Raw genomic sequence first — 27,643 nt, 5'->3', positions numbered from 1 at the left:
AGGTCCCTTTCTTAGTCATGCCCAAGATGGGAGCAGGTACCTAGCAGTTACTGCTGCCTACTAGGGACAGTGCTTCAGGGCTGAAGCACAGACAACTACCCCTACACCATCTGAGAGCCAAGTGTTCAGCATGCCACCCTGTTGAGGGATACTTCAGAGTCATACCCTAACAAGCCCAGTAGAGTTGCATTTCTAGTAGAATCCAGGGAAATATATGAGTGACCTTGTCATTTAACTTCAGAAGGATTGATTGATTGCAAAAACTTCTGTGGTCTTTGGGGAACTGCTCCATAAGCCAGAGCAGGGCCACATAGGTATTCACTGTTCTGTTACCAACACCCTTCTTAGAGATCCTCAAATGTTGACTTATTGGTGGTAGGGAAAGGGATACAATAAAGTATGCCAAAGTGTCACTGTATGTTGGTTTGAAATCTTAAGTAATATGGGTCATAACCCTGTCCACTCTCACATGATAGCATGCTTGAAGAGTGATATAAAAGATTCATGTAATTTAGTACAGTGTCTTTCCATGTGTTAGAGAAAAACACTGCCCTGGGCATGGGCTGTTCACTAGGGAGCCATTTTCCCTGTGTAGGAAATGTCTAGCCAGCATTAGAGGCAAGCTGAAGCCCCTTCTGTAGATACATCCCATTCATTCCCTCTCTTTCACTTTACCTTGGCCTCTTCACAAGGCTGTCCTCACCCTTGGCTTCTGCTTTCAGCCATCAGGCCCGGCTTGACTTGTGGTAATGGGCTTCACACTCTTCCCCCTCTTTAGCTCTCATATTTCTGCTTTTTATTCTCACCTCTGAGCACATTGTGTTCATGAGTCTCTTTGCTGGTCTTATACTCTCTGCTGGCTCAGTAACTCCCATGTGTTTGAGCCAAAATCTGTACAGTTTACCTGGGAGAGGTACAGTGCTTCTAGTGGAAGGAAATGCTTATATTCCCATTTCCAGCTAGAGAGGGACTGAGGCTTGCCACCTCTGGGACAGGTTCACTCCTTGTGGGTGGATTCCAGGCTTGATAGACTCTCAAATGATGGCCAACATTATCTCCTATTATTGTGCCCTATGTTTGTGCAGAAGCAGTAGAGAATGTAAATATCCATTTTGCATTCAATGAGGGCAATGATTTATTTCAGTGATTATTTACAGATTGAGTTTGACAGTAATCTGTATTAATATTCTGAGCCTTTAAATAGACAGCTTGCTGAACAATTAATTGGCTTTAACTTGAGTAGAATATTGAAGTCAGCAGAAAAGGCATAGAGGCCCCACTCCACCCCATTGATTTCTAATGTGACATGGGTTATTGAGGATGCTGTAAACTGTGGTGGGAAGGAAACCAGGTCAAATACAGATACAACTAGGAGAAACACAAAGCCAGGGCAGCTCTGGGAGAATGAGATAACAGAAGAGGGGTAAGCTAAGCTAATCCTCAAAGGAAAAGGAAGGTGAATCACTTGGAACTAAAGAGAAGGTCAGCCAGTCATGGTTCCATCCACGAGACTCTAACAGCATAGTAGATAAAAAGACATTATTATCTGCAATTATAGACTGCACCCAAAAGAATCAACAAACAATGGTTGTTTCCTGGAAAAAGGAGTCCACGTCACTCAGCAATTAGGAATGGAAGACATTTGACTGGATTTGCTTTGATCTTTCTCTTTTTTTACTCCTTATTGTGATACTGTTTGCTGAAGCCATTTAACAGCATTACAATACTCATTCTAATTGATAGCAAATGTCCATTTTCATGTTAAAAAGCATTATGAACTTGTAAAATTAGTGAAAGATATGAATAATGGTCACTGTGCTCTCAGGTCATAGCCAAAATAACCAGTATTAACCACTGAACATGCAGACTGTGGTGTCAATGTGGCTCTTGTCTTTGTCAGTGTTGCCAAAATACTGTTAAAGAATGATCTGTCTTGGGTTGTTAGGCAGGGCCAGGCATGTCTTTCTCTCCCACAGATGAATATCTCTGCTGCAACCAAGAAAATGTTAGCAGGTTAAAGGTCACAGCTTTTATTTCTCTACATATTCATATGCATCAATTGCCGCTATCCCCAAATCAAACATTTGTCAATCCATGAATCTCTGTGGGTTTTTTTGTTAATTCAGCCTTCACATATGGCACAGTCTTTGTTAATACTTGTGTAAAAATCACTGTGGGTGAGTTATAAAAGCATTGATGTTACCATACCCTGTTAATTATCAGTTCCCAACTTCAAAGCTGCCTATCCCGGACTATCACTGGTAACAACAACCCTTTCAGGAAGTACACTAACTGATACAGGCATAGATCAATTCAACTTTAGATGTAGTTTTTCCTGAGAGTCCTGTTAGGGACTTGCAGGCAGTTTCCATTTAATGTATTCACACAGTGAAAAGTGGGAGGGATAGGTAGTGGCTCTTTCTCTTCCCACAAGGACAGTCATTTCATTGTAGAGATTCTTCCCACTGCCTTCATCTACCCAAAACTACCCTCAAAAGGCCTGACTTCCTAAGCTACTAGATTGGGAATAAAAACTTAACATATGTATCTTGGGAATGGTACAGATATTCCATTCATAAATTCTGCCCTTGGTTTCCCAAGACTTATGGCTTTCCCAGGTGAGCATCACAAACTCATTCTGTCACTGTGGCTCCAAAATGGCTCACTTATTATGGCCCCGATTCTAAAGCATAAAAACCTACTGTCTACTCCATAAATATTTATCAGATTCAAATGTGAGTAAGACTCAAAAATGTATTTCATCCCAACTTCTCTCCAGCTGTGAGCCAGTACAATCAAACATATGGGGCAGGTATAGGCCACACATCCCCAGTCAAAATGAAGAAGAGGAAGAGATGGACAATAGATTCCCATCAAGCAAAGCCTAGCAAGACCTATAGTACAGGATCTCAGGAGTAATCCTATCTGGCTCCATGACTATCTGAGAATATTTCTGCATAAGAAGATACAGCAGACTGGACCAACAGCCCCAATCAGGGACAACAGGAAGTTATTAGCATATGTTACAAAAAGGGAATAGCTTTTAATTTCATCTTCCCCCCCTTTTATTATGCAGAATTTGCAGAAAATCTACGATGTCCTCAAGTGGGTTTTTACTATTTTTCCTCAATTCTGCCTGGGTCAAGGGCTCATAGAACTCTGTTATAATCAGATCAAATATGACCTGACTCACAACTTTGGCATTGATTCTTATGTGAGTCCTTTTGAGATGAATTTCTTGGGCTGGATCTTCATGGAGTTGGCCTTACAGGGCACAATTCTTCTCTTCCTGAGGATTCTGTTACATGGAGACCTTCTGCGATGGCCAAGGTATGTATTGAAGGGCTCATGCTTAATGCCTCTGTATTGAATAAAGAGTGAGGAAAAGTACATCTGGAGCTTCAAGGTAAAGGAATGTGTCTCATTGGCATTATTATGAATGGTTCTAATAAGTTAAAGGTTTTTATGTTTCCTTTTTTAGTGGGTAAGTATGAGTCACCAACTAAATGGAAAGAATTTCAAAAGATAAGGTGCTAACCTTTAAAATAATTCTTTCATTTATTTGGTTGTTTCAATTTATTTTCCACTTTGAAATTGCTTAATTTTTCCATTATTTTGTAACAACAAAACTGAATTTGGTTGATACCATAAAGTAATTCATTTTTATAAATAAATGGCATTAATTTCTAGAGTCAAGAAGGTATAGGACTTTAGTGCAGAAACTACATGACTTTGCCAAATATAGTTCTTCTGTTCTTGTTAAGTGAAGATGCTGAGAACTGTGTGTATAGATAGGTAGATACACCAAGAAGATTGCTAACACACACACACACACACACACACACACACACACATACTCACATACTCACACACTCACACACATACACATGGAGTTTAAGGTAGCTTTGCAAAGATCCTAAAACTTTGTCAGATAAGGCACAATGGTTAAAAGCACTGCTGTTCTTCCAGTAGACCCTGGTTTGATTCCCACTACCCACATGGTAGATCACAATTATCTGTAGATCTAGTTATGGGGGATCTGATGCCTCTTCTAGCCTCCAAGGGCACCACACACCCACATGCTGCATGGATATAGATGCACTCAAAACACTCATGGACACAAAATAAATACATAAATATTTAAAAAATACATTTGACATCTAGAAAGAAGTGTGTTTTCTTGTGCAGGGTCCCCACTGCTGTTTCCCCTCCCCTACTTAATGGACTGATCCTCTCTCTGTTTTTGGTCCTCTGATTCCCACTTCAGACAGAGGTTCTTTCCACCCCACCTCTCTAATTTTATCTCTTTGTTTTTCTGAGGTGGTCTCTCAAGGTGGGCATTCTTTATGGAAAACCTATTACCACCTTGCCACTATGGAGCTTTATAATCTGCAACAGGCTGCTAATATTTTGGGTAATCCCTTCATATGCATTGTTTTCTTCTCAGCCATTTCATGATATATTTCTTCGCATAATACCCCAAGGCTTCTAAAGTAGACAACCATTTTGAATACAAACCCCTAAACTCTTCTGAATTTGGACATGATTATTTGAGCATTTGCTGATTTCCCAGAGCTGAGTGACTCTGGAGTAGAATTCTGAACACCTTTTAAGTGTAATTGCTTCTGTGATAATCTTTAATACTTCAGTCTGTTTAAAACCCACAATGGAGAATCCCTCTGGCAGCTTCTAGATTTCTCAATCCTTCTACATTATCAAAGGAATTTTCTTCAATGAAAAGACTTTTTGTGTTACCTTTACATCATAGAGGATATTAGTTGGGTTGTACTTTAGAACAATGTCTTTGATATCCACAGCAAATATTCCTTTGTGTTATGTTGATGAGAAGGACAAGGACTAGAGGCACTGTCTACTCTTCTGCTTTCTTATGACTCAGTATTACAATGATTGTGAGCTCCAATTTTTATTTAAATCCAAATAGATCCCAGTCACTAATCAATGCTGAATATGAATAGCCAAATTTCTCAGCAAGTCCTTCTTAGGGAAAATTATACCAGTTTTAGCTAAAAGTTGAGGAGAATGGGAAGAGACTCTGCCCTCATGGGAACCAATACAGCCCATCCTTTCCACTTGCACTATGTGTTACCAGCACATCCTGGGCACTATTGTGAAACCCATTTCACTACTGTCCTCTAAGCTGCATTGGCTTCCACCTGCACACTTCTGCTGTCTTAAGATGACAGGTCTCTATTTGCACACAGCCCTGGCCTGATACCAGCTTACACAGGTGTGTGGGGGAGCTCTTGCCTCTTTTCGATACAGTCTGGAGCTTGGCTGTGCTCCATTAAACCTTAAGCAGGCAGAGTTAGAACAGCCATATGGTCCAGATACAAGCTGTGATGAATTACCAGGACAGGCCTGCTGTGTTTACTGCCCACCTGGATCCTTCTGTTGCACTATGATTGGAGGATGGCTGAGCAGAGGTGGAAGAATTAGGAAGCTGGTTTGTTTGGATGTTACCCAACAAGTTTTTGCTTGTCCTCTACCAGTCAGAGTGAGGAGAAGAGTTAAAGAATGTGCTGCCTGGTCCCTCCCTGAAGCCCAGAGTTGCTTAGTTTGGGGGAATGTGATCAGCAGACATAAATACAATTGTGAAGGTGGTTCCCATTGAGGAGAGGATGGGAATCTTGGATGCAGACCTTTGAGTTATCAGCAGAGGGTGAAGGGTTGATGGTGGTCCTTATCAGATAAAGAGAAATACTAGTCAAGTAGAAAGGTGTAAGTTGATGGAATTTCATGATCTAACTCATCTAACCCTCTTTTTGATTGTGAAGTTGAATACTTCCCATGTTTTCTGTGCCCGCCTCACTTTCTACTTCTGAGTAATTGCCCTCTGGATAGCTATCACTCTCATTTTATCTCTTTTGATTCATTTTATATGTCTTCAAACATTATATAAATGTCAACAGACCCTTTTGAGGATCTAACCATCTTTTCTCATCTGTATTATATGTACAATGAATCAGACATACTTTTGTAAAATGTTGATTTCAGACGTGGAAAAATAATACTAAGTCATTGGGATGACTCCTTAGAACTGACAATGGATATTTCCTCTTAGCTTTTGTTTTGAAATAATTTGAGAGTTGTAAAAAATATTGTAAAAATTATCCTCTCCCTATGAAGAGATGATTACATGCTGTATAACAACAGATCACACTGAAAACAAGGAAATTGATGGGAGTGTAGTGTGAACACTGTGTTTGGTTTGTACCTAATCATTAAAGTGCAGGCACATTATAGTTTGCTGGAGAAATGAAAATTTACTTGAAAGTTAAAAATACCCAGATGGAAATTCTAATAAGGACCTAGCAGCTCAGATTCAGAGTGAACCAGTTAGATGCAATGATTAGAGTTGTGCTCATCTGGCAAATATCTATTGACTACTATATGCAAGATGTGCAAAAAAAAAAAAAAAGCTGACTTTCTAACCCTTTTATGCAATCCAATTTATACTATAAATTTAATATTGAGTACTTTTATATATAAGATATGATACAGTCTGTTTTGTTAAATATTTAATAAATGAATTGTTTACTATGAAAATACCTATATAAGTTAATATTTTATAATAATGTGATCAATATTTGGCCACTTATCCTGAGGCCTTACATGACTTTATTATTCCCCAAATTAAAAACTTCCTCTAGCATTGATGTCTCATAGGTTCTGCTGGTAACAGGTGCACAACCTTTGATTGTGGAAAGGATGTTGACTTTCCCTGGAATCAGGATGATAGGGCTAAGATGCCCTAGATATCTCATGGTCTGAGGGTTCTGCCTTCTGTCTCTACAGGTGTCATTTGGGGACCATCCCAGGACTTTCCCAGCTGGAAATTAACTCTGCCTTTATCTTTCCAGGGTCTACTCTGCCCCACAGGACATTGTCAAGTCTGCTAAGGACATAGATGTTGAAAAGGAACAAAGGAGGGTACTTGAAGGAAGAACTGGCGGGGACATTCTTGTGTTGTGCAACCTCAGTAAAAGTTACAGAAGCGTTTTCAGGAGGAAGACCACTGCTGTGCATGGCGTTAGTCTGGGCATACCACGAGGCGAGGTAACAGCTGCAGTTTTTACCCATTTCCCCTGTGAACCTATGAAGTCTAGTTGTAGCTCAGTTTGGGCAGTCTTAGAATATTTGAAATCACAGCAGAAAGCAGCCTCCATATTCCAGAGATTCCTACAGTAAGGTCACAGAGGGAAAGCTGGAGAGAGGGTCTCAGCCTAGCAGAAATTTGCAAATTGATTCAAAATTTATTTTGTTTCCTGATTTTCTAAATTTTGTGTAGCTGGGAGTTTTAAATGTGGTGTGACTTTCAGAATGACTTTTTTTTATTGAGGACAAATATATTTTAAAACCCAGTTAAAGAAGGAACCCACTTCTTCCACTTACTTAGCCTGTAATTTTCCTTGAGTGCCTAGTTAAGTCCATCTAGAGCAGTGGTCCTCAACCTTCCTAATGGGTGCAACCCTTTATCACAGTTCCTCATGTTGTGGTGACCCCAATCATGAAATTATTTTGTTGATACTTCATAACTGTTATGAATTGTAATGTGAATATCTGTTATGCAGGATATCTGGTATACAATCCCCAAAGGGGCTGAGACCCACAGGTTGAGAACCACTGATCTAGACGAATGCTATTCTGGAGGGTTAAAGAATGTACATACCATAGCAGATGTGCAGAAATCTTTAAGCAGAATTGGCAGAAGTTGTATAAACTGACTCTTAATTAGACACAATGCATAACGGGAAATCAATCCTGGAAATGATTACCTTTAATTAACTGTTAGAAATAAAGAGGTATCTTGCATCCTTGGAGAAACCTAGTGATTACATGGCTATCTTATTGCCAGCCATACCCTCCTGCTGAGCAGATAATCCAGATATGAATACCTTGGGGTACATAGAAGCCTAGAAGCCCACATAAAGCAATCTAGGAGTGACCTAGATTGGGACCATGATTTATAGGACAATTGGACAAAATGTTAAGGATTATTTCTATTGATTTTTTTTTAGCTCTGTGATCTAACATTACGGAATTTTGAATTAAAATTAAATCAATTTAAATTGATATTAATTTCTTTACTATCTATCCATGGCTGTTTTAAACCAAAGAGAAGAAAGAAAGAAAGAAAGAAAGAAAGAAAGAGAGAGAGAGAGAGAGAGAGAGAGAGAGAGAAAGGAAGGAAGGAAGGAAGGAAGGAAGGAAGGAAGGAAGGAAGGAAGAAAGAAAGAAAGAAAGAAAAGAAAGACAGCCTTGGAAATAGGTATGGTGTTTTTCATATTTGAGGTTCCATTTGGACTGTTTGTTGTCAGTGTTACAAGCAACTGAAGAAGAGGAAAGGCTCAGGTCAGATCAGTTGGGGAAGTTTCCATTGCCTCAGGCCTATGATGACCCAACTCATCAAGATAAGAAGGCAAGCTGCTCACCTCATGGCCAGCTGCTAAAAGGATAGAAAGGGAAGGACCAAGTTTCTATATCCTGTAAGAGTTTACTATCACTGAGTGGAAATGGCCAATTAGGTATACGTCCTATGTAATTCCAAGTCCAGAGACCACATCTTTAGCACATGGGTCTTTAGGTACTTTCATTATCCAAACTGTAGTGTGGTCTCTTCTCTAGGATTTTATGGCAGCATGGTTTGATTGCCTAGATGGGAAGTGCCCTGTGAAGAAAACAGAGATGACTGAGTTGCATGTCCCTGTCCCTCTAAGAATCAACAAACTGGTTGGGAACTAGAAAATCATAAACAGATACGTTATCCTGTGTCTTGACAGGGTTAGAAAGTACTGGAGTAGTGGGATTCAGTGATTTTCAACAGTGCAGGAAGGCAGGTGCACCAACAGGAGTGTGAAATACTTACTACAAAGGCAGGGTTAGCCTGGGCTCTAAGGCAGAGATGTGGTCTGGATAGGCTGATAGGACACCTCAAGTCTCAGGTGTGGTGGGTCTGACAGCAGTGACACAGGCAGGTCTGTCATGGGATGGACCCCTATATTGGATGAGGAGAGATCCAGTGATGTTGGGAGCAATGTGGTGACTGAGGCACATGATGATTAAGGTTATTGATGTTGTCTGGAGGCCCATAATAGAGGTAAGTGATAGGTGGGCATGTAGGCAAAGTGCAGAAACAGTCATTGTGCACAATCTGAATGTGGAGGAAGCTAGATGGTGTCAGTAGATACTAGCACTCAGACATCAGAAAATGTACCTGGGAAGATTTGTGTTCCAAGGACAAGTCTCAGTCACATCATAGCCAGAAGTAAAAAACAGGTACTATGTGTAGAGAATGGGGTGAGAAAGTCATTTTCATGTAGAATGTAAGACAAGGTTGAAGAAAGAAATCAGTTAGCTGTCAAAGTAGAAGATTGGAGGTTGTTTCCTTGGTTAATAACAGAATTTTCTTAGGCTCTGAGTATGAAGTGAATTGACAGCCTCTTATTCTACCAACAAGATCTGATATCTATCTATCTATCTATCTATCTATCTATCTATCTATCTATCTATCATCTCTATCTATCAATCACCTATCTCTCTATCTCTCCCTCTCTCTCTCTATCCATCATCTGTTTATCTATTCACCCATCATATATCAATCACTCTCCTTCTATATCATCATCTATTATCTGTCAGTTATCATCTATCTGACATCTGTCAATTAAATTTTCTATAATTTATCTATTTAACTTTTTATCCACCCATCTCTCTCTATATTCACCCATCTCTATATTTATCTGCCCATCTCCATCTCTCTCTTTTTATCTATAGTGTGTGTGTGTGTGTGTGTGTGTGTGTGTGTGTGTGTGTGTGTGTGTATGTGTGTGTGTGTGTGTCTGTGAAAGAGAGAGACTCAGAGTGGAAGATAGAATAGTTTTAGAAAACATACAAAAATGAAACCAGAAGGAAAGCAAGTGCCACAGTGACATATCTTCCAAAGATGCTATCATGATGATCTCTGGATAAATTTGGATTATTGTTACTTACTACTCATTCTATTAAATTTTATATACCCAAATTTATCTTTCTTTAAATTAGTGCTGATGTTTTCATGCACAATTACCACAAAAGTATTCAAAGCATAAAGTGCCCTTATAACAGTAGCTTCCATACTGCAATGACATCACACACCAGAAAGATCAGCATACCATCAAAGCAAATGCCGTTTCTAATATAATACCGATTGTTCTTCACACTTTGTGTCTAACTTCATGTTTTATTCTCAGTGCTTTGGGCTCCTTGGGGTGAACGGCGCTGGAAAGAGCACAACATTCAAAATTCTGAATGGTGAAATTCCACCGAGTTCAGGATATGCCGTCATCAGAACTTCACAGGGGTATGATACAAACTTTATCACTTTTCCTGACACTTACAATGATATCAAATCAAATCAGGTAGCTCCCAGGTGCCCCTCCTCAGGTCTGCGGAAATAAGTTTAGAAACACTATTGTCCTCCAAATGCGTTTCTGTTTGCCACTTCCCCAAAGGTGTGACCAAATCTCCCAGTAGCAGTGACTGCAGCTCAGCCCCTTAGCCTAGAAGACAAGATATTTTCCCAATCTTAAAATCTGTTGTCAATATAGGCATGATGCCTACCACTTTTAATGTAAGCATGCTGACATACTTTGTGTTTACATCTAGTTTTAACTGTTATCTATGTGTTTACATTCATGCATGCCTATATGTATAGAAAGATGCACCATGTCCATTTAGTAGAATGATAGAACTAGGTTCTCCCTTACTGTCTATGCCCTAGCTAGCCACAGATTTTTGGCCCAATTAATGCTACAAGTTGATTGGCATGAGATCTCATTATTGTTTGTACTTTGCTATTTGCCTGACATATCTTTTGTTCTTTTAACAATGGTGTTATTACTGTTGGTTATTCATTGAAACAGGAATTCTTAACACATGTTGCTCTAATGAATCTTGTCTAGATTCTTTTCTCATACAACATACTCCCACCAGTTTCCCATCTCTCTGTTCCTCCCAGCTCTCCCCAACCTCCTTACTCCCCCAATGTATCTCTTATGTTTCCAGTATTCTTTTTCAGTTCCTTGTATTTGATTTTGTTTTTATGGCTGTATATAGAGAGAAATTCTCAGTTATAGTGGAGTCACTTTTGTCCCACTATCTTACTTGTGGCTTTTTCAATCTTGAGTAGTGTAAGTGTTACAGCTCTGAGGGGACAGGTTTCCCCAGTGGAAATGTTGCAGCTCTGAGGGGAAAGGTATCCTGGCAGTTGGGAACCAAGGAATACCACAAGTCACACTGCACAACAAACCTCACATGAACGATTTATTGAGAAAGACACAAGAGGGTGGCTGCCTCTGCTCCAAGGAGAAGCAGCTAAGAACTGAGCAGAAGGCAGGCTTTATATAGGGTTTCTTGGCAGGGGAGGGTGGTGAGGGGTGAAGGGCTGTTCTAGGATGGCCTGGCATTGGTGAGATTTTGTGGAAAGCTCAGGGATTGGTGGGATTTTGTGGCCTGATTTGGGCTTTATTTCTGTAGGGCAGAGCTTGGCAGCCTGCATCTTGAGGAGCTGGAAACTGCTGTTAAGACTACTAGAGTAGTCTGGGGGAGCAGGGTCTGGCAACTCATGCACTTTGAGGGGCTGGGCTTGGATTTTAAAGTAGTCTGTGGGGGGTGGGTTGCCATTAACTAGTATACCTTTACAGGAAATTCTTCCTTTTCTGAGGTCATAAAGCTGTCACCTGTCTTCTCTTTTCCAAAGATTCATTGTTTTAATGTATTTAGTTTCTATTGGAATCTTTCATGTAACAGAAATATAATTTGATTTATTTCCTATCTGAATAGTATCTCAAATACTTTCTCAACAAAATACCTTTGCTCTTTAGTTAGCAGCAGCTCTCCTGTCATACTGGCTCCTTGTTTGTCTTGCATGTTTGGCTTCAACTGCATTGTTCCAAGGAACATCTCAATGTATCTCTTCTTCTTCCTCTCCCTTAGTTTTTATGTGGACTCTTTGAGTCTAGGAACCAAAGTAGCACAAGGCAGATCAATAAGAGAATATTATAGAAGTTTTAATTTTTGTTTTCTAATTGAAAATAGATTCTTCTTTCATATAACACACCCAACTGCAGTTTCCTGTCTCTCTGCTCCTCCCAGTTCTCCCCAACCTCCTTACTCCCCCAAATCCACTCCCCCTCTGTTTCCTTTCAGAAGACAGCTGGCCTCCAAGAGACAACATCCAAACATAACAAAATAAGATACCATAAAACCGGGTGGTGGTGGCGCATGCCTTTAATCCCAGCAATCAGGAGGCAGAGGCAGGCGGATCTCTCTGAGTTCGAGGCCAGCCTGGTCTACAGAGCGAGTTCCAGGAAAGGCACAAAACTACACAGAGAAACCCTGTCTCAAAAAACAAAAAACAAAAACAAAACAAAGCAAACAAACAAAAAAAAGGCAAAACCCCTCTAGGTTGGACAAGTTTAGCAGGCAAAGGAGTCAGAGACACACCTGCTGTCCCTGTTAGGTGTCCCACAAAAACATCAAGCTAACAGCCATATCATATACCTAGAGGACCTGCTGCCAACCCACAGGCCTGCTGCCTGCTGCTTCCGTCTCTGCGAGCCCATGTAAGTCCTGCTTACTTGATTCCGTGGACAGTGTTCTCTTGGTGTCCTCCATCCCTCTGATTCCTACAGTCTTTCCTCCACCTCTTCCACGAGTTACCCAGAGCTCCAAGGGGAGGGACCTGATGGAGACCTCCAATATACTTTCTCTTTCCACATAATGTCTAGCTGTGGATCTCTGCACCCAGAGAAAGTCTCCCTGATGATGCCTTAACAAGGCACCAATCTATAAATATAACAGATATATTTAGGAGTGACTTCATTGATTTTTTTTTTGTCAGTCATTTGTGGTTCTTTTATATAGACATGGGGATCTTTAGAAAAGTATGAAGTCTTAAGAAATGGCAGATAGCATGATTTTATACATTTTAGACAAACATTGTTAAATTTGTTCAATTAAAAAATCAATTGTTAAAGTAATAAATGACAGGACAGACAGATCTCTGTCACAGGAGAGTGTGTTCTAGACTCGGCACTGAGAAATATGTGGCCTTGTGAAACCTAGTGTAAGATAAGGGCTATGGGCATGCATTTGTTATTCAGCCCATGACTGTCCCGGTGTCCAGTCTCTGGTCATATAGCATACTTTTCTTTCTTCCTTCCTTCCTTTGCTTCTTTCTTTCTCTTTCCTTTTCCCTTTTTTCTTCCTTTATTTTCATTTATTTATTGTCCAGCTGTGGCTGATGAAGGTAGACACAGGCAAGCCAGATGCCCCTTTCTTCAGCAATCTTTTCTTAGGAGCCTTTGACTAAAGTAACTGATAGACACACATATGGTATTTTGGCATGCTGTGCCTGCTGTCCACTAGATAGGTGGCCTAATGTTACCACAGTGTCTTTCCTAGTTCCTTCTTCAAATTGTTTGCAACGTTTTAGGAACTTCTTTGCTATACATTTCATTATAAACTCGCTATTTTGACTATAATCATATCAACTTTTACTGCAATGTGAGGCAAAATAGGTTTTTTTTGTGATATTTTGTCTCCATCATCTTAGACTATGTATGGTGTATCCTGACATTCACCCAAGCCAATTTGGAAACACCAGTTCTTTAGGTCTTGAAATTTCCTGATGGTGTCCTTGCAATATCTTCTAGGTTATTGATCCAGGTGAACTTGACCTCACAGAAGGTAATTCTTCTCTCATGTGCTTGTACACTTCATTTTCTTATGAACTGTCATTTCTCCAGCTTACACAAGAACTGAGTTATGTGGGTTTATCCATTCTCATTATCATAGCCTCCTTGTAACTCCCCTGTCTATCATTGTTTCTGTACCTTCAACCCTTCTCTGTATGTATAGCATCAATGCAGGCCTTTAGTGGACAGTCAGGCTCCTTGCCTCATACTTGTATAGAGATTGTCACACTTACAACCTCTTAGAACTTGGTGCTGGTCCTGCTCCTGCCAGTCCAGTAAGGAAAAGGAGCAGCGTGCTATTACTTCCAAGAGATATTCTCAGCTTCTTTTGTTGAGGAACAATACTTTGCTCTAACCTAGGAGATCTCAGCTTGAACTTGAATTTGGTCTCCCCCTCTATCATAGCCATAAAAGACTTTTGGGTCTTTTCTTCCTCACAGGGACCAGATGTATGGCTCTTTTCATGGGATTCAGATGTAGAAGGCAGACCTGAGTGGTCTTAAGCATTGCCTATAGACTGTTCTTCCTTTCAGACTCACAGAGGTGCTTAAATGAGTGTGTGATTATTTATTCTGAAAAATTCTGCTGCAATGAATATGGAAAATAATTCACCAATCCCATGTTTTAAATTTAGAGGAAGAAAGTTAAAGCATTGTGTCCATAATTCCCCAGTAGTCTTTTAATTGACTTAACATAGCACATAGATTGTCATGTAAAGAACTAAGGTTTTTGGATAACAGCATATTTTTCTCTTCTACAAATGATAGGTATATTTCATATCAAGACAATGTTAAATTAAAACACACTTTATTTTCCATTTAATGACAGTATTTCAATGTGTTGAATATTATTGCTTGAAAAATATATACTATTTGTCACTTAAAACATTTGATATTTAATTAGTAAGTGTATATACTCTAACTTTCCTGTCCAAGGGTAGAGTAAGCATTTATGCTTTGTTCATCAGAGCCAATACATGAACGTAACATTCATGATAAAGGCTATTTGAGAACAGAAAGTCAAATTAATTCAGACTCATGTATGTCAAGCTAGTTGTGCATACCACTTACTATTCTAAAATGGAACCTATCTATATGGAACTGAAAATCTCTTGAGGATCAGAATGTTGATTTCCCCCTATGGTCCCAAAATTAAGAAGTACAGCATTTTTTTTGTTGTTGTTGCTTGCCATAGCATCTGATTATTTATTCTCTCTCATTTGCCTATTTACAAGACTATATGGACAAAAGAATCAGAATTCAAAAGGGAATAAAAAATGTAAGGTTTACTTTTTCATCCCTGGAACACTGACTCCTTTATTATTCCATTCCATCATTTGTAAAATAATTGGAAAATGAAATTCAAATAACTGCTCTTGAAAGGGAGAATAAATTTGCATTCACATAATGGTCTGTAAGTCTCTTATTATGCTACATATCTGTGTAATTAGTTTAATTATAACTAAATCACACTTGCATTAATTATATTTTTAACCTTGATTATTTGTAATGTTAATTGCACATTGGTATTCAAAGAATTAAGTAGGTAATTAGAAGCACAATAGAATTTGTAACTAACCAGAATGCTGGAGTACCCCTTCCTCCCCATGAAGCTGGGCACTGATTGCCTCAAACTGAAACACAGGGACTAAGCTGATGTTCACTGCATTAGGGCTTATTTTTCTGTTTCTTTATGTGGTTACATCATTAGGAACAGTCCTTTTTCTGTATTGGTGTTTGATTTATTAATTCCCACAAATGAATAAATGGATACACACACACACACACACACACACACACACACACACACACACACACACACATATTCAGACCTAAAATTGTGATCTGGATTGAAGTATCCCATGAGCTCCTGATATAATGACAGTGATCACAAGTTTATTGCCTGCCTGTCAAGAATCACATACTTGTTTTTTGATGATGATGATGAGACAGATTCTTCTATAGCTCAGGCAGGCCAAAAACTTTCAATGCAGCTCAGGATAATATTGAATTTCTAACCTTCCTGCCCACCTCCTGAGAACTGAGATTATATGCCTGTTCCCACATGTAATTTAATGTTCCTAACACAAGGCTAAAGTTTGGGGCTTAGATTATTTTAGGCCAGGACATGTATGCTCCAGGTTATCCCAGCTTCTTCTCTGCCACAGGCCTTCCTTTTCTGACACAAGAAGATGTTTGGATTTGGTATTCAATGCTATAATTATTGGAAATTGCAGCCATGGGTTAAAAAAATACTATTAACAAAACTCATGATTTGCTGTGACTCTATTATTCACTGAAGCATTAAGGGAGGGGGTCCATGACCTCACCAGACATGAGTTGTTGGTTAGGTTTCTAGTACCAGGCATGAATTCTCTTCCAGTGAGTGAAACTTAAGTTAAATTAGACACTTCTTGGTTACTCCTAAGATACAAATGCCACTATTGTACCACTGGGGATATGTTGCCAAGCTGGGATATGGTTGCCTACTTGGTTGTCTCCAAGTACCTGAAGATAAGACCCTGTTGCTGAAGATACCACATACTTCAGATATGAGACTTGGAGGAACTGAATGAGATCTAACCTGGAAGTCTGATTTCTGAGGACTAGTTCTTATAATATCTGAATGTATGATGCAAGCTACCAAGGGAGAAAAGCAATCAATAGTTTTATTCAGCTGTAAAGCCTATGAATTTTTTCAACTTTAAATCTTATGCGTTTCCTAGCCTACTATGTTCATTTTTAGAGAAAACTCTCAAAGCAACGAGAAGGAAATAAAATATGGAAAAGAAACAAGATGAGATATTCTTAAAATAAATTGAGAGACAGCATAACAATTCACATTTTTGCAATAAATGTTCTGTCATATTTAAAATTCAAATGCTCAGAAACTGGGTTTCAAAAAGCATGAATTGTATATGATGCACTTAACATAGTGTTACTACAACATTCCAGGTGAGGGAAGTGACAGTCTGACAAATAAAACATGATAGAACACAGATATATTAACACCTGTTAAATAAAATTTGAGAGAAATATACACAGAGGTAGAGAGATATAATACATATGGAGAAAATTATCATCACTGTAATTTTGTAACAAATAGTGCATTATATAAATAGTGCATTTCCAATTGGATATATTAATCCATGAAATCAGACAATAGACTGAATATCTTTTACTCATTGAGGGCTTTTTTCTTAAACAATTAATATAAACTTTATAACAAAGTTTGGGTGTGTTTAAATAGGAGATTTAAAATATTTGCACACCAGAACATTAAATTTCAAGATCACTAGTACTAAGGAAGGGTTGATAGACATGTGTAAAATATTATAGTAATACAAAATATCTAAGGAGAAAAGCCAATAATCATATCATAGATAATAGACAAGAGAATTCAGTGCAAGAACTGGAGAGATGACTCAGGGGTTAGGTGGGTACTGCTCTTGCAGAGGACCCAAATTTAGCTCCTAGCACCATGTCAGACAGTGCACAACCAACTCCAACTCTAGGGCATCCAATGTCCTTTCCTGGACTCCCCAGACACCTGCACTCACGTGTGAACATTCACATACTCATACATAATAACTTTTTAAAAAATTAGCATAACATGAAAAATGACTAGTCAATATTTAAAAGTACTTTCTACCATTAATATCAAAATGGGGAACAGGCATTTGTATTTTCATCTGTCATCATAATAATTTAAAAAGTAACCCACAATTTCATGAAGATAGTAAAACAGAGTAAATAATCATGGTTATATGTAACAAAATACACAGTGATATGCATAAAATAATAATTTCTCTTGTAGGTGTTTATGCCCTGAAAAAGAATGGAAACTTAAATAAAAGACTGATTGAAAATATCAATTTTGTCTCATCTATATCGGCAGAAAGTGAGAAGATGCTGTGTGCTTACTATGTATTTGTCTAAACTATGTAGAATGATATTTAGTAAGTTAAGAGAGAAGATTAAAAGACCAGGAACATGTACCCACTGCAAGATTAAAACCTAACCCAGCTTTTTCACCAGTGCTTTCCTGAGGCCATGAGTAGGAGGGAGACGTTCATCGACGGGAGGAATTGCCAGGGTTGATGTCACGGCTGCCTGGACATGGGTGGAACAAATGTGAGGTTTCACATTGGAACTGAAGCTCTAGGGTTGGGGTAGTACACTGCTGCTCTGCACAGGGGAATTGATGAGCTGGGTATTTGGCGGGCCACATCCTTCCTGAAGGTGCAGGTATTGAAAATTACCACAGTGGCTTGGGTGGGTGGTGAAAAACCCTGAAAGTTTTCTCTCTGGGCTGAGTTAGAAAAAACAAAAAACTCTTTGGAGCTCTGGGTTTACACTCTCTGTAGTTTGGACTCCAGCAGCTCCACATTCTCTAGGGAAGTCTATCACACACACAGGTTCTAGGTTTTTCCCTGATGTGTACATATTTCAATGATGTTATACATGACAGAGACAATTTTTATTTGGAAGTTAAAAATAAATTGATTTCAAGATGAATATTCAAGATGAAAATATGAGACTTCTTTGAAACATAACCCCTATTTCAAAGTTTTCCAATTAATTTTTAAAAAGTAATAGTAAAGGAGAACATGAAATCAAACATGGCAGCTTACACACGACACCTGTCTTCTGTGGATATAAATTAAGGATTGAACAGAAATGAGAATTGTCACACAGAGAACGCAATATATCAGAAAATCAGTCATAGAGAATGTATGGAAATATGGCAGCAGGACAAACAACATATTTGAAAACGGCATAATTTCTAAGACTGACAATGATGTTTATTGTATATAAAAGAAAACCACAATGATTGGGTTAAATTATATGCTACTTATAGAAAAATATAAAAATGTTATTAGAAAAGGAAAGGGAAGGTCCAAGCCAAGTGTGATGGTTCACACCTGCAATCCCAGTATTCCTTAGGCCATACCAAGATGAATCTATCACTTGGAAGTCAAAATCAACCTGGGACTATCTAAAAAGTAACAAGCAAATAAGTAGAGAAGGATGATAAGGCCCAATGTGAGTTTAAGTAGCTTTTAGACTGAAAATGGAGGAGACAGGGAGAGAGGGACAGCACTTGATGAAATAATGGCTGGAAGATTTCCAGTGTTAATAAAACAGATGGTCCCTTAATACCAAAGGAAACATACTTCTCTTGAATAAAAATAAGATGCTTTTTGTAATGACATTATATCATGAAAACAAAATCCCCAATATGAAGACAGACTTCAAAATGCAGAAGGAAAGACAGATTGCAGTAAAAGAGGAAGAACTTGATCCAGTCTTTAAGATAGAGGCCTCTAGATGCTTCTGGTATTGAAAATACCATTTAAGTAAATTAAGGAAAAGGGCAGTTAGCTTCTCAGTAGCATTAGCTGCAACTCCAGAGCTCATCAGCTTCTTCTGTTTGGGCCAGCACATATGCACACAGTAGGTACCCATTATTGCCTGGGGAGGGATCCATGTGACTGTCTTAGAGCACAGGACAACGCCTTGCCTGACAGAGCATCTTCAGGGTACAGCATAGGAATATCATGGATGAAAGCATGCTGGTGTGACCACAACCATGATATAGAGGTAGGCAATTACAGCTTACATTTGTTTCTTATTCAAGCTTTATTTTACAAATCTTGTACCACAATTATGGACTAGATTATGAGGCGATTGAATAGTAAACAGCGCAGAAATTCTTTGGAAACACCAGACTTTGGTTTGGAATTTAGATCAGCATTTCTGAAACTTGCTGCCTCTTAACACATGCAACTAGGGCAGCTGTTAGGTTTGGACTGTGGTTTCCTCCTTTCGTAAATGACCACTATTACAGAATTCATGTGAGCAATAACTATTAACTGCTATAGCATCATCAAAATGCTCAGGCTTATGGGCACAGCACTGTAGAATTTATATACAAATGAGTCTGCTTCCTTTAAACACGTATAATACCAAAATAAAAATACACGAAGCTCACATATTGCTTGCAAAGGCCCAATCCTCCTTTTGACTTGCAGATCACATTAGTGTAGTTGTGGCCATAAACTGACCACATCAGAGCTGCTTGTGAGTGGTTTTTCTTCCACTTTAAAGTAGATGAAAGTTTAACAACGCTGAAATGGAATTAGGAAAAGAGTAAAGGGAAAATCCATGTAGTTTTAACTGATTATAGTGCACAGTTTTGAGAAAGAGTTCTATATATCTATGTGTGCATGTGAAGGTGTGTCTGGACACATTTCTGTATATGAACTCTTGCATAATTCCAGTGATGAGCATTGCATTAATTTCCCCCAGCTCCTTGACTGACACTGTGTCAGGGCTTTTGGCACTTGTGAGCAGTCTTCATGTTACTGCCTGTCTTTATTCTACAGGGTTTCTGGGCCAGCATGTCCTCAGTCATGTGTCTGCCACATCATCATATTCTCATGTAAATTGTCCTTTCCCAGAACAGAGTACCATCTTATTCTTTGAAAAAAAAATGGTACCTGTTCTGTTTTTCACAGTGACTATTTGATCAGTAATGCAAGCCTACACAAGGCTCCTGCATTTAGCTGTCAGCACTGACTTCAGTAGGCACAGTGAAGATCAGCAGTGTACATTAACTGCCCCCCCACCATGGTGGGCTGCCCAGATTTTCAGTGGGATCATTCAGAACAGGTATGCATAGGGATGCTCTCACTTTCAGACTGAAATGCTCAGTTCAGTGTGTATATTGTTTGTCCATATTTGCTTTGTCTCTATAGTACATTGCCTTAGGTGTGTGTTCTATTCAGAAAGTAATCTTTGAGGGTCTTGATATTCCTATTTTCAGTTTTAAATGAATAAACGTTAAGTATGTGGCAAACAAATCTAAAAGAACAAACAGCAAGTAGTTGATAGTATCATCAAATTGGGTACTTCCAACAACCTCCCCCTCAAAAAAAAAAAAATGACTGGGGAAGCCTAGAGGCAGTAACAGTCAAGAACTCCTAATTGTGAGTCCCAGATGGAACAGTGTTCCCTCTCCAGTGGGCCTTTCAATTAAACAAGAAGGAGCAAGCTAGAGAGAGAGAGAAAGCAAGACATCATCAAAGTGGGTGTTTACAAAATCCAGTAAACAAAAGAAGACCTTTCTTCAGCAGTCATGCTAAAGTTCCTCATTGAGAGAGATCTGGGGAGAGTGTCCTCTCCATCCCCTCCATAGCTGAGTTGCAGGCATTTTGTTCCCACTGCAAGCATAGGAGTCTCTGTTGGAAATGATTTACCTTTTGCTGTTTTCCTACGGACACTACTTTTAATACCCTTAGGCTGTGTCACAGTGTCAGGGGAGCAACCTGCCCCAGGATAAATGTATGGGACACTGGAGATAACATGCCTGAGTCTGAAAACAAGGAGTGGTCTTTATTCTTAGAGTCTGCTCTGAACAAGTGCAGACAGAACATAACAACTTACCAGTATAATTTATATTATGGTGAGTTTTTCTGTAATCCAACACACACTATATTTTTTTCAAAACCAATAAGGCTAATGTGTGCATGTGTGTGTGTGTGTGTGTGTGTGTGTGTGTGTGTGTATGTGTGTGTATTTGATTTTTTAGTAATAAATATGTATATGTGAATTTTAGTGAAACATTGTGTATGTGTGTGATTTTTAATGGAAAATACCTTGAGAGTATCACATTCTGGTGGCATCTCATAGGGATTTGTCTCCTAATTTATTACTTTTCTATAGGACATTGTATTGCACTAATAAATAAATTCCTATATCCCTTCAAGGGTGTGTCAGCATAATCAAATCAATTTGGGCAATATGCTTCATTACAAAGTAGTATGAAGGAAATTCTGGAAGTCTCTTGGCAGAGAACTGTCCTTAAGCATTTTGCTAATTAAAGAATAATGCTCAATAAAAAGGGATATTGGAAGAAATCAGTTCCTTTCTCAGACTTTAAATACAAAAGCCAAGCTGAGGTCCTGGTTTATTGTAGATCTATATTCTGCTATTATCTAAGATTCTTCCAATATAGCACTACATTTTCTTTAATGAACAGAGTGAGTGCCTGAGGGTGGGAGGCGATTAACACAAGCATGAGGCACCTTTTTTTATGTCTATGCATTTTCTGATACCACAAGCTATCTGAAAGTTTGTATATTGTATCTTGTGGCATTTACAAGTTGATATTTGATCTGCAAATGGGAGTGAGTATGCTATATAAGCTTGACACTTCATGGAAATTACTCTTGGTGGGAATTTGTCTTCTGATGCTCCCTTCTTTAGGAACAGGCATCTCCAACAAAGCATGGCATTTCTGAGTGCCTTGCTTAGCACCCATCAGTGTTGCCCACATGCTCATTTTTCTTGTGGCACTTTACTGGTTCATTGGTGGTTAGCATAGTTGGTTCTAACACACAGAAGCTTTATTCTCAGGTTTCTCTTAAGACTGAACATTTGTTATATCTCTGTCAAAATATCATGCTGTTTTAATATTAGTTATTTACTTTGTTATATTGTGAATTCCCCAGATGTGTATGTATGGGGGGGGAGCTATCATCCTTTTGTATCCAGAAGGTAGTTTCCATGATGCTGCAAGATACCAATATTTGTAAACACTCAAGTTCTTTCCTGTTAGTCCTTCCCACCCAAAGACACATGCCATTCACCTTGGTCTGCGGTCCCCAACTGATTGACTCCATGTATGTGTGTATGTGAAAATGCTTAATGTATTAGTTTAACAGTAAGTGATTTGTCTTTTGTCTTTTTCATTTCACAAGGGAAGACTGTGTGGCCAAGAGAGGCATCATGCCCTGACTTAATCACATAGTTTGAAACTGTTAACAACTAAATTTTCTCATTGTCAACCATCTTTCTTTGTACTCCTTTTTAACATTTATGGTAATAGTGTCTAGTGTTGTTGTGTCAATGATTGTCTTTAATGATGTTGTTAAGAGCATGGCCATTTTCCTATGACCAAACAGCCCTATCCTAGTAGTCATTGTTTTACATACAGATTCTAATAAGTTTTGACTCCCCACATGTAGTGTTCATATGCATTGGTACTGTGATTTGGATGTTAAGCATCCTCAAAGATGATTTATCCTCATTGTGGCTGTTGTCATATGGTAGAACCTTTTTCAGGCTGTGGGATCTAGTGGGAAACCTGTAGATCAATGGAGGCTTATCTTCAAAGGGCATTGTGGGATACTGATCTCTTTTCTTGCTCTTTCTTCCCTTAAAAATAAAATTATGAATTTCCACTGATGAATTGAGCATATGACCTAGATGGGTGGGACCATGTGTCTAGACAGGAGTGGCCTGACTTTACTATGAGGAATGAGATTTGTGAAACAGTGCTTTCCAAGTCTGAAGCATAGCAATTGCACTGCTGTGCATAGAGTGGACCCTGCTGCAGCTGTTGGGGATTTTCTACATATGTCCCATGACAGCAGCTTCCTAGAACATGGTGACACAGTGGCACAATGATTTAGAACTAGATCCTTGAGTTGATTTGTCTTAGCCTAAGCTTTGGTTTTGCCTCTACTGAACCATGGGAAATCCATGACTTCTCTTTTTAACATTTGTTTTCTATTCCTAAAAAATGAGAACTTTCCTCAAAGGTTGATACAGAGTATATTAGAGGGCTGGTGAGATACTTCAGCCATTAAATACTAGGCTCACAACCAAAATGTTGGGTCTACTAGAGAATCTATGTCTGAAACATAATGAGCACTTGGAAAATTTTTGCCGTTTCCTAGGCTAATACTTTGCAGGAACTATGAGAACTGTGAGATTAGCACCTGGTAGATCTGTGAGAGCCTGCCCAACCAGGAATCCTTCTCTGTTCACCCCTCAAGCTCTCAGCTAGCTGGATCAAAGCATCCCCTTCTGTAGCATGGCTGCCACAGTAGTCTGATTTTTTTCGTAGAAAATTCAGCTTGTCGTGTAGTTTTCTCTGTTCTAGACTCTGTAGCACCTTTAGTTTCCTTTTTACCTTCAGACAACAAATCTGTGGAAAGTGTGTGTGAGTGTGTGTGAGTGTGTGTGTGTGTGAGAGAGAGAGAGAGAGAGGGGAGAGAGAGAGAGAGAGAGAGAGAGAGAGAGAGAGAGAGAGAGAGAGAGAGAGAGAGCTCATGTGTATAGGTATTGCTTGCATATGTGTGTGTCCTTTTTGATTTTTAAAATACAAGAAGACACTGGCTGAATCACAATATCTATATTTCATCTATCTATGTTGTTGTAGGACTGTTTTCCTCATGTGTAACATGACAGCCACCATGAAGGAACATAGCTGTGATGGTCTATGGTAATTAACTGAGATGCTTAATGTTTCCTTGTAGAAGACTGTGGGTGTCATCAATCCCTCATCTGAGATTATAGCTTTTGTTCCCATGTGCCTCTCAGCTGCATGTAGTATTGGAGCATGCCAGAGTGTAGAGGGGATGAAATGCTGATTGGGCATGGGGACTGTTCTGTCGATGAGCTTCACAGGTTGCCACTGGTGCTGGGGTGGGACTTTCCAGTGCTGCAGCTGCCCTTGAGTTACCCATGCTCCTATGTAGCTTCCCATCCCGCTCCTGTCAGATAACAAATGTACTGGTTCACCAATCTGAGCTTGGATGGAATTCTTTCTTTGGTCTATTGGTTCCCTTGCCTGAAATGATCAGACAACTTTATGTCACAGGCAGGAACAGACATGGAACACTGCCTATCACATATGTGCCAGTGTAGACGTTATCTGTATAGAACTCAGTGTTCACTAACTGGCATCCTGGGAAGCCACTCACAGTCCACACAGAGTCTAATAAAGCTTCTTTGTCTTTTCTTTTATTATCACTCCCTATTCTTCTGGACTTTCTATTGCACACTTTTCTCTTTCAGTCCCATTTTTTTTTAAGTACTAAGATGCTTGAGCTTGCTCCAATGTTCTGTACCTATTGGCAATGTGAAAGACAAATGTGGCCACATTCTGTTTTTAGGATGCTTTCAGAAGCACTGCATTCTGAGAAAAGACAAAAAAAAATCACTATTAATCCCTTCAAATAACCACCAACACAAATAAACTGCACACTGTTTGTTATTTAACAACAAATCATGCTATTGCAAAATTATGCTACTGAAGATCTAATCCTGAGGATCTCTCTTTATTGATGGAAGTGTGATGATGTCAGCGAGGTTTTCATTTTCAGTCATTCACATTTTTAATCTCTAGCCTGTGTGTTTTATTTATAACTGTGGGCTAGTGCTTTGGAAAGCTTTCTTACCTCAACAATGGATTTTCCCAAGGTAATAGTTCAGATGTTTTATTGGCTTTTGTTTGACTAAATCCATATTAAGTCTGTATTATATAAAGAGCAAAAGAATACTTGAATTTCAGTCTTCTCAGTTATCCACAAAGTCCAATACCATTGATGGAATAATAAGTCTTTGCTGATGTGATATGATGCACTTACTATAGAATAAGTTATGTTTATATACACTCATATATGTATATGTGGTCTTAGTTTTGAATTTATTTGACTTTCTCTGGCTGTGAGTCTACCCTCTTCTTATAGACTGTTTTTAAAGATTTATTTATTTATTATGTACACAGAAGAGGGCACCAGATCTCATTACAGATGGTTGTAAGCCACCATGTGGGTGCTGGAAATTGAACTCAGGACCTCTGGAAGAGCAGTTGGTGCTCTTAACCTCTGAGCCATCTCTCTAGCCTTATAGACTGTTTTATAATGAGTTTTGACATCAAGCAAAGGTCTTTAGGTAATCTGCATTTCCCTGTTGTGAAATGTGTGAAGAATGCTATGATAATCAAGTTGTGTACAAAGCTGAGCTTCATCACTCAGGACTGCGGTGTGACTTCCCATTTATAATAGCTGCTTTCTATAGACTTCATTTAGCTGATACATCCTACCCATTGTTTCTTCTGGCCATCTGTGCTTATTTATTTGATTCATATTGTAATGACTGGGTTTTTCTATTACATTTAAAATTGGCTATATAGGGAAACTAATATTTATTTTTAATTTTTACCAACTATTTTATGAAATTCTTTTATTTCACTTTGTCTTTTCTTAATTTAACATCTCCACATATGATACAAAAAGGATGGTACTACTTTCTAATTTCTAATATTTACATATACTTAAATTATTTTGTTGATTAATTTTACTAGATTTTTCAGAATTATGTTTAAAAGCTATGAAGGAACTAAGTATGTTTTTACAAAGTTTTTTCTTTTTCAGTCCAAGCATTGATCACAGGGTCTCATGCATACAAGGCAAGCACTTTCTGGATAAGCTATGGCCTCATCACTAGTTTTAAAGAAATTTTAATGTGACAGTTAATGCTGATTTTGTCAGTTTTCAGTTTTTAAAATATTGTTTATCTTATTTTCATCAAATAACCAATATTCTATGATTATTTGTTTCTACTTAATACTTGAACATTGAAAACTTAAAGCAAACTCTAGGCATAGGGCTGGGACTCATTGACCAGTCTCTCTGGAGGGTGAACCATCATTTTGATACAATTCAGATGACAAAACTATAAATGAACATTTAATCTTCTTTAATGAAATATCCAGTGTTGTGAATTAAGAACCACCCTTGCATTGTGATGGTAATCCAAGTTGATCATGTGATGTTCCTTTGAATTTTCTAAAAGTTTGACTTTCAAGAAACAGTAGTGAAACATTTTTTTAATCTCCCAAACCTGAGTCTGGAGACCAATACTTTTGTTCTTTTCTGTCCTAACAATATGCTCTTGGGTTTAGAGTTATACATTATCATGTTATTACACCTACTCAAGCTATCATACTACTTTCTTTTCTGTGGTTAGTTTTCTTTTTGGTTTTATTCTCTAGGTAATTTAGAGAATCATTAGACATGTTACTCTTAGCATGGATCCAGTTTGGGGTAAAAATCTGACTGAGTCAGTGTGACAACCCATGTCCACACGCCCGGTTTTCCTTCCCATATGTGTAGACAGAGGACAGTAGAGACATGAAGCACAAGTGACAGATGGAGATGACAGACAAGTAGAAGTGAGCACACTGTCTTAGCTGGGCTCTGGAGCTTCATGTACAGGGTCTGAGACAGCAGAATGAGGTGTGGACAGAGGTGAGAAGCTGGAGGCAGGGTTTCTAAAGCAGTCAGTATTGACTGGTTGCTGAGAACATGAAAAGAAAAGGACCCTAGAAGATAATTTTTACTTTTAAACTTTATTTCATATTCAGCCTTGATTTCCCTGTAGTACTTTTCTTTTAAAGGGAAAAACATATCTTCATTTGTGTTTTTTTTCCTTCTTGTTCTTTTGGGCAGAAATATAAAATATGTGTATACATTCTGAGACTGATAGACATAAAGTTATGACTTTTATATAAGATTTGTTATTCAAAAGTTTAGTAGGTAGTTGATAAATTTATTTAGCATGAAAAGAGTTTAGTATCATCATTAACAATGACATGAAAATATTGTGGTTTTTCAAAGGTGATCAAATTATTTCATATCTTGCAGTTATTTTACATATAGAGCTATGCTTCCTGTTACAGTCTACCAAATATCAGTCTACATTTATCATGCTGGTCCTGTAAGTTAGATCATCTTGCAGCATCCTAACAATTTTAGTTTGGTATCTATACACTTTAAACTTTACAGAATAATATGAACTTGAATTTAAATTCTTTATCTTAGATTTTTTCCAAGTACAAGCAAATTGGAATCTTTGCAAAGCTTTGGGATGCTGAAGAATGATGTAAAGTCAAGACATTTTAATATTCTGTCTTATATTCACCTCTAGTTTATAAACAAAAGATGAAGTTGTTGTTCATCAGCTTTATTTTCAACTTGCCTTTTTTCCTCTTTTTTATTGTCTAATTTCAGTATTTTACTTTTCACTACATTT

The 27,643-nt window shown here is 38.4% G+C and overlaps 1 protein-coding gene across 1 annotated transcript in view; it reads left to right on the top strand.

Moving 5' to 3' along the window:
• The window catches only part of Abca13 (ATP binding cassette subfamily A member 13), a 428,395-nt gene that overhangs the window by 324,695 nt on the left and 76,057 nt on the right, over window positions 1–27,643 (top strand). Inside the window, exons 54-56 of the mRNA XM_036201460.1 lie at window positions 3,077–3,330; window positions 6,882–7,077; window positions 10,248–10,357. Of these exons, the coding sequence (XP_036057353.1) occupies window positions 3,077–3,330; window positions 6,882–7,077; window positions 10,248–10,357 (560 nt within the window). The remainder of the gene's footprint in view (window positions 1–3,076; window positions 3,331–6,881; window positions 7,078–10,247; window positions 10,358–27,643) is intronic.

The sequence above is a fragment of the Onychomys torridus genome, chromosome 10 (genome assembly GCF_903995425.1).
Source record: "Onychomys torridus chromosome 10, mOncTor1.1, whole genome shotgun sequence".
Lineage (NCBI taxonomy): Eukaryota > Metazoa > Chordata > Mammalia > Rodentia > Cricetidae > Onychomys > Onychomys torridus.
The sequence above is the reverse complement of the archived record's forward strand: the minus strand, read 5'-3'. Positions and strand labels throughout refer to the sequence as shown.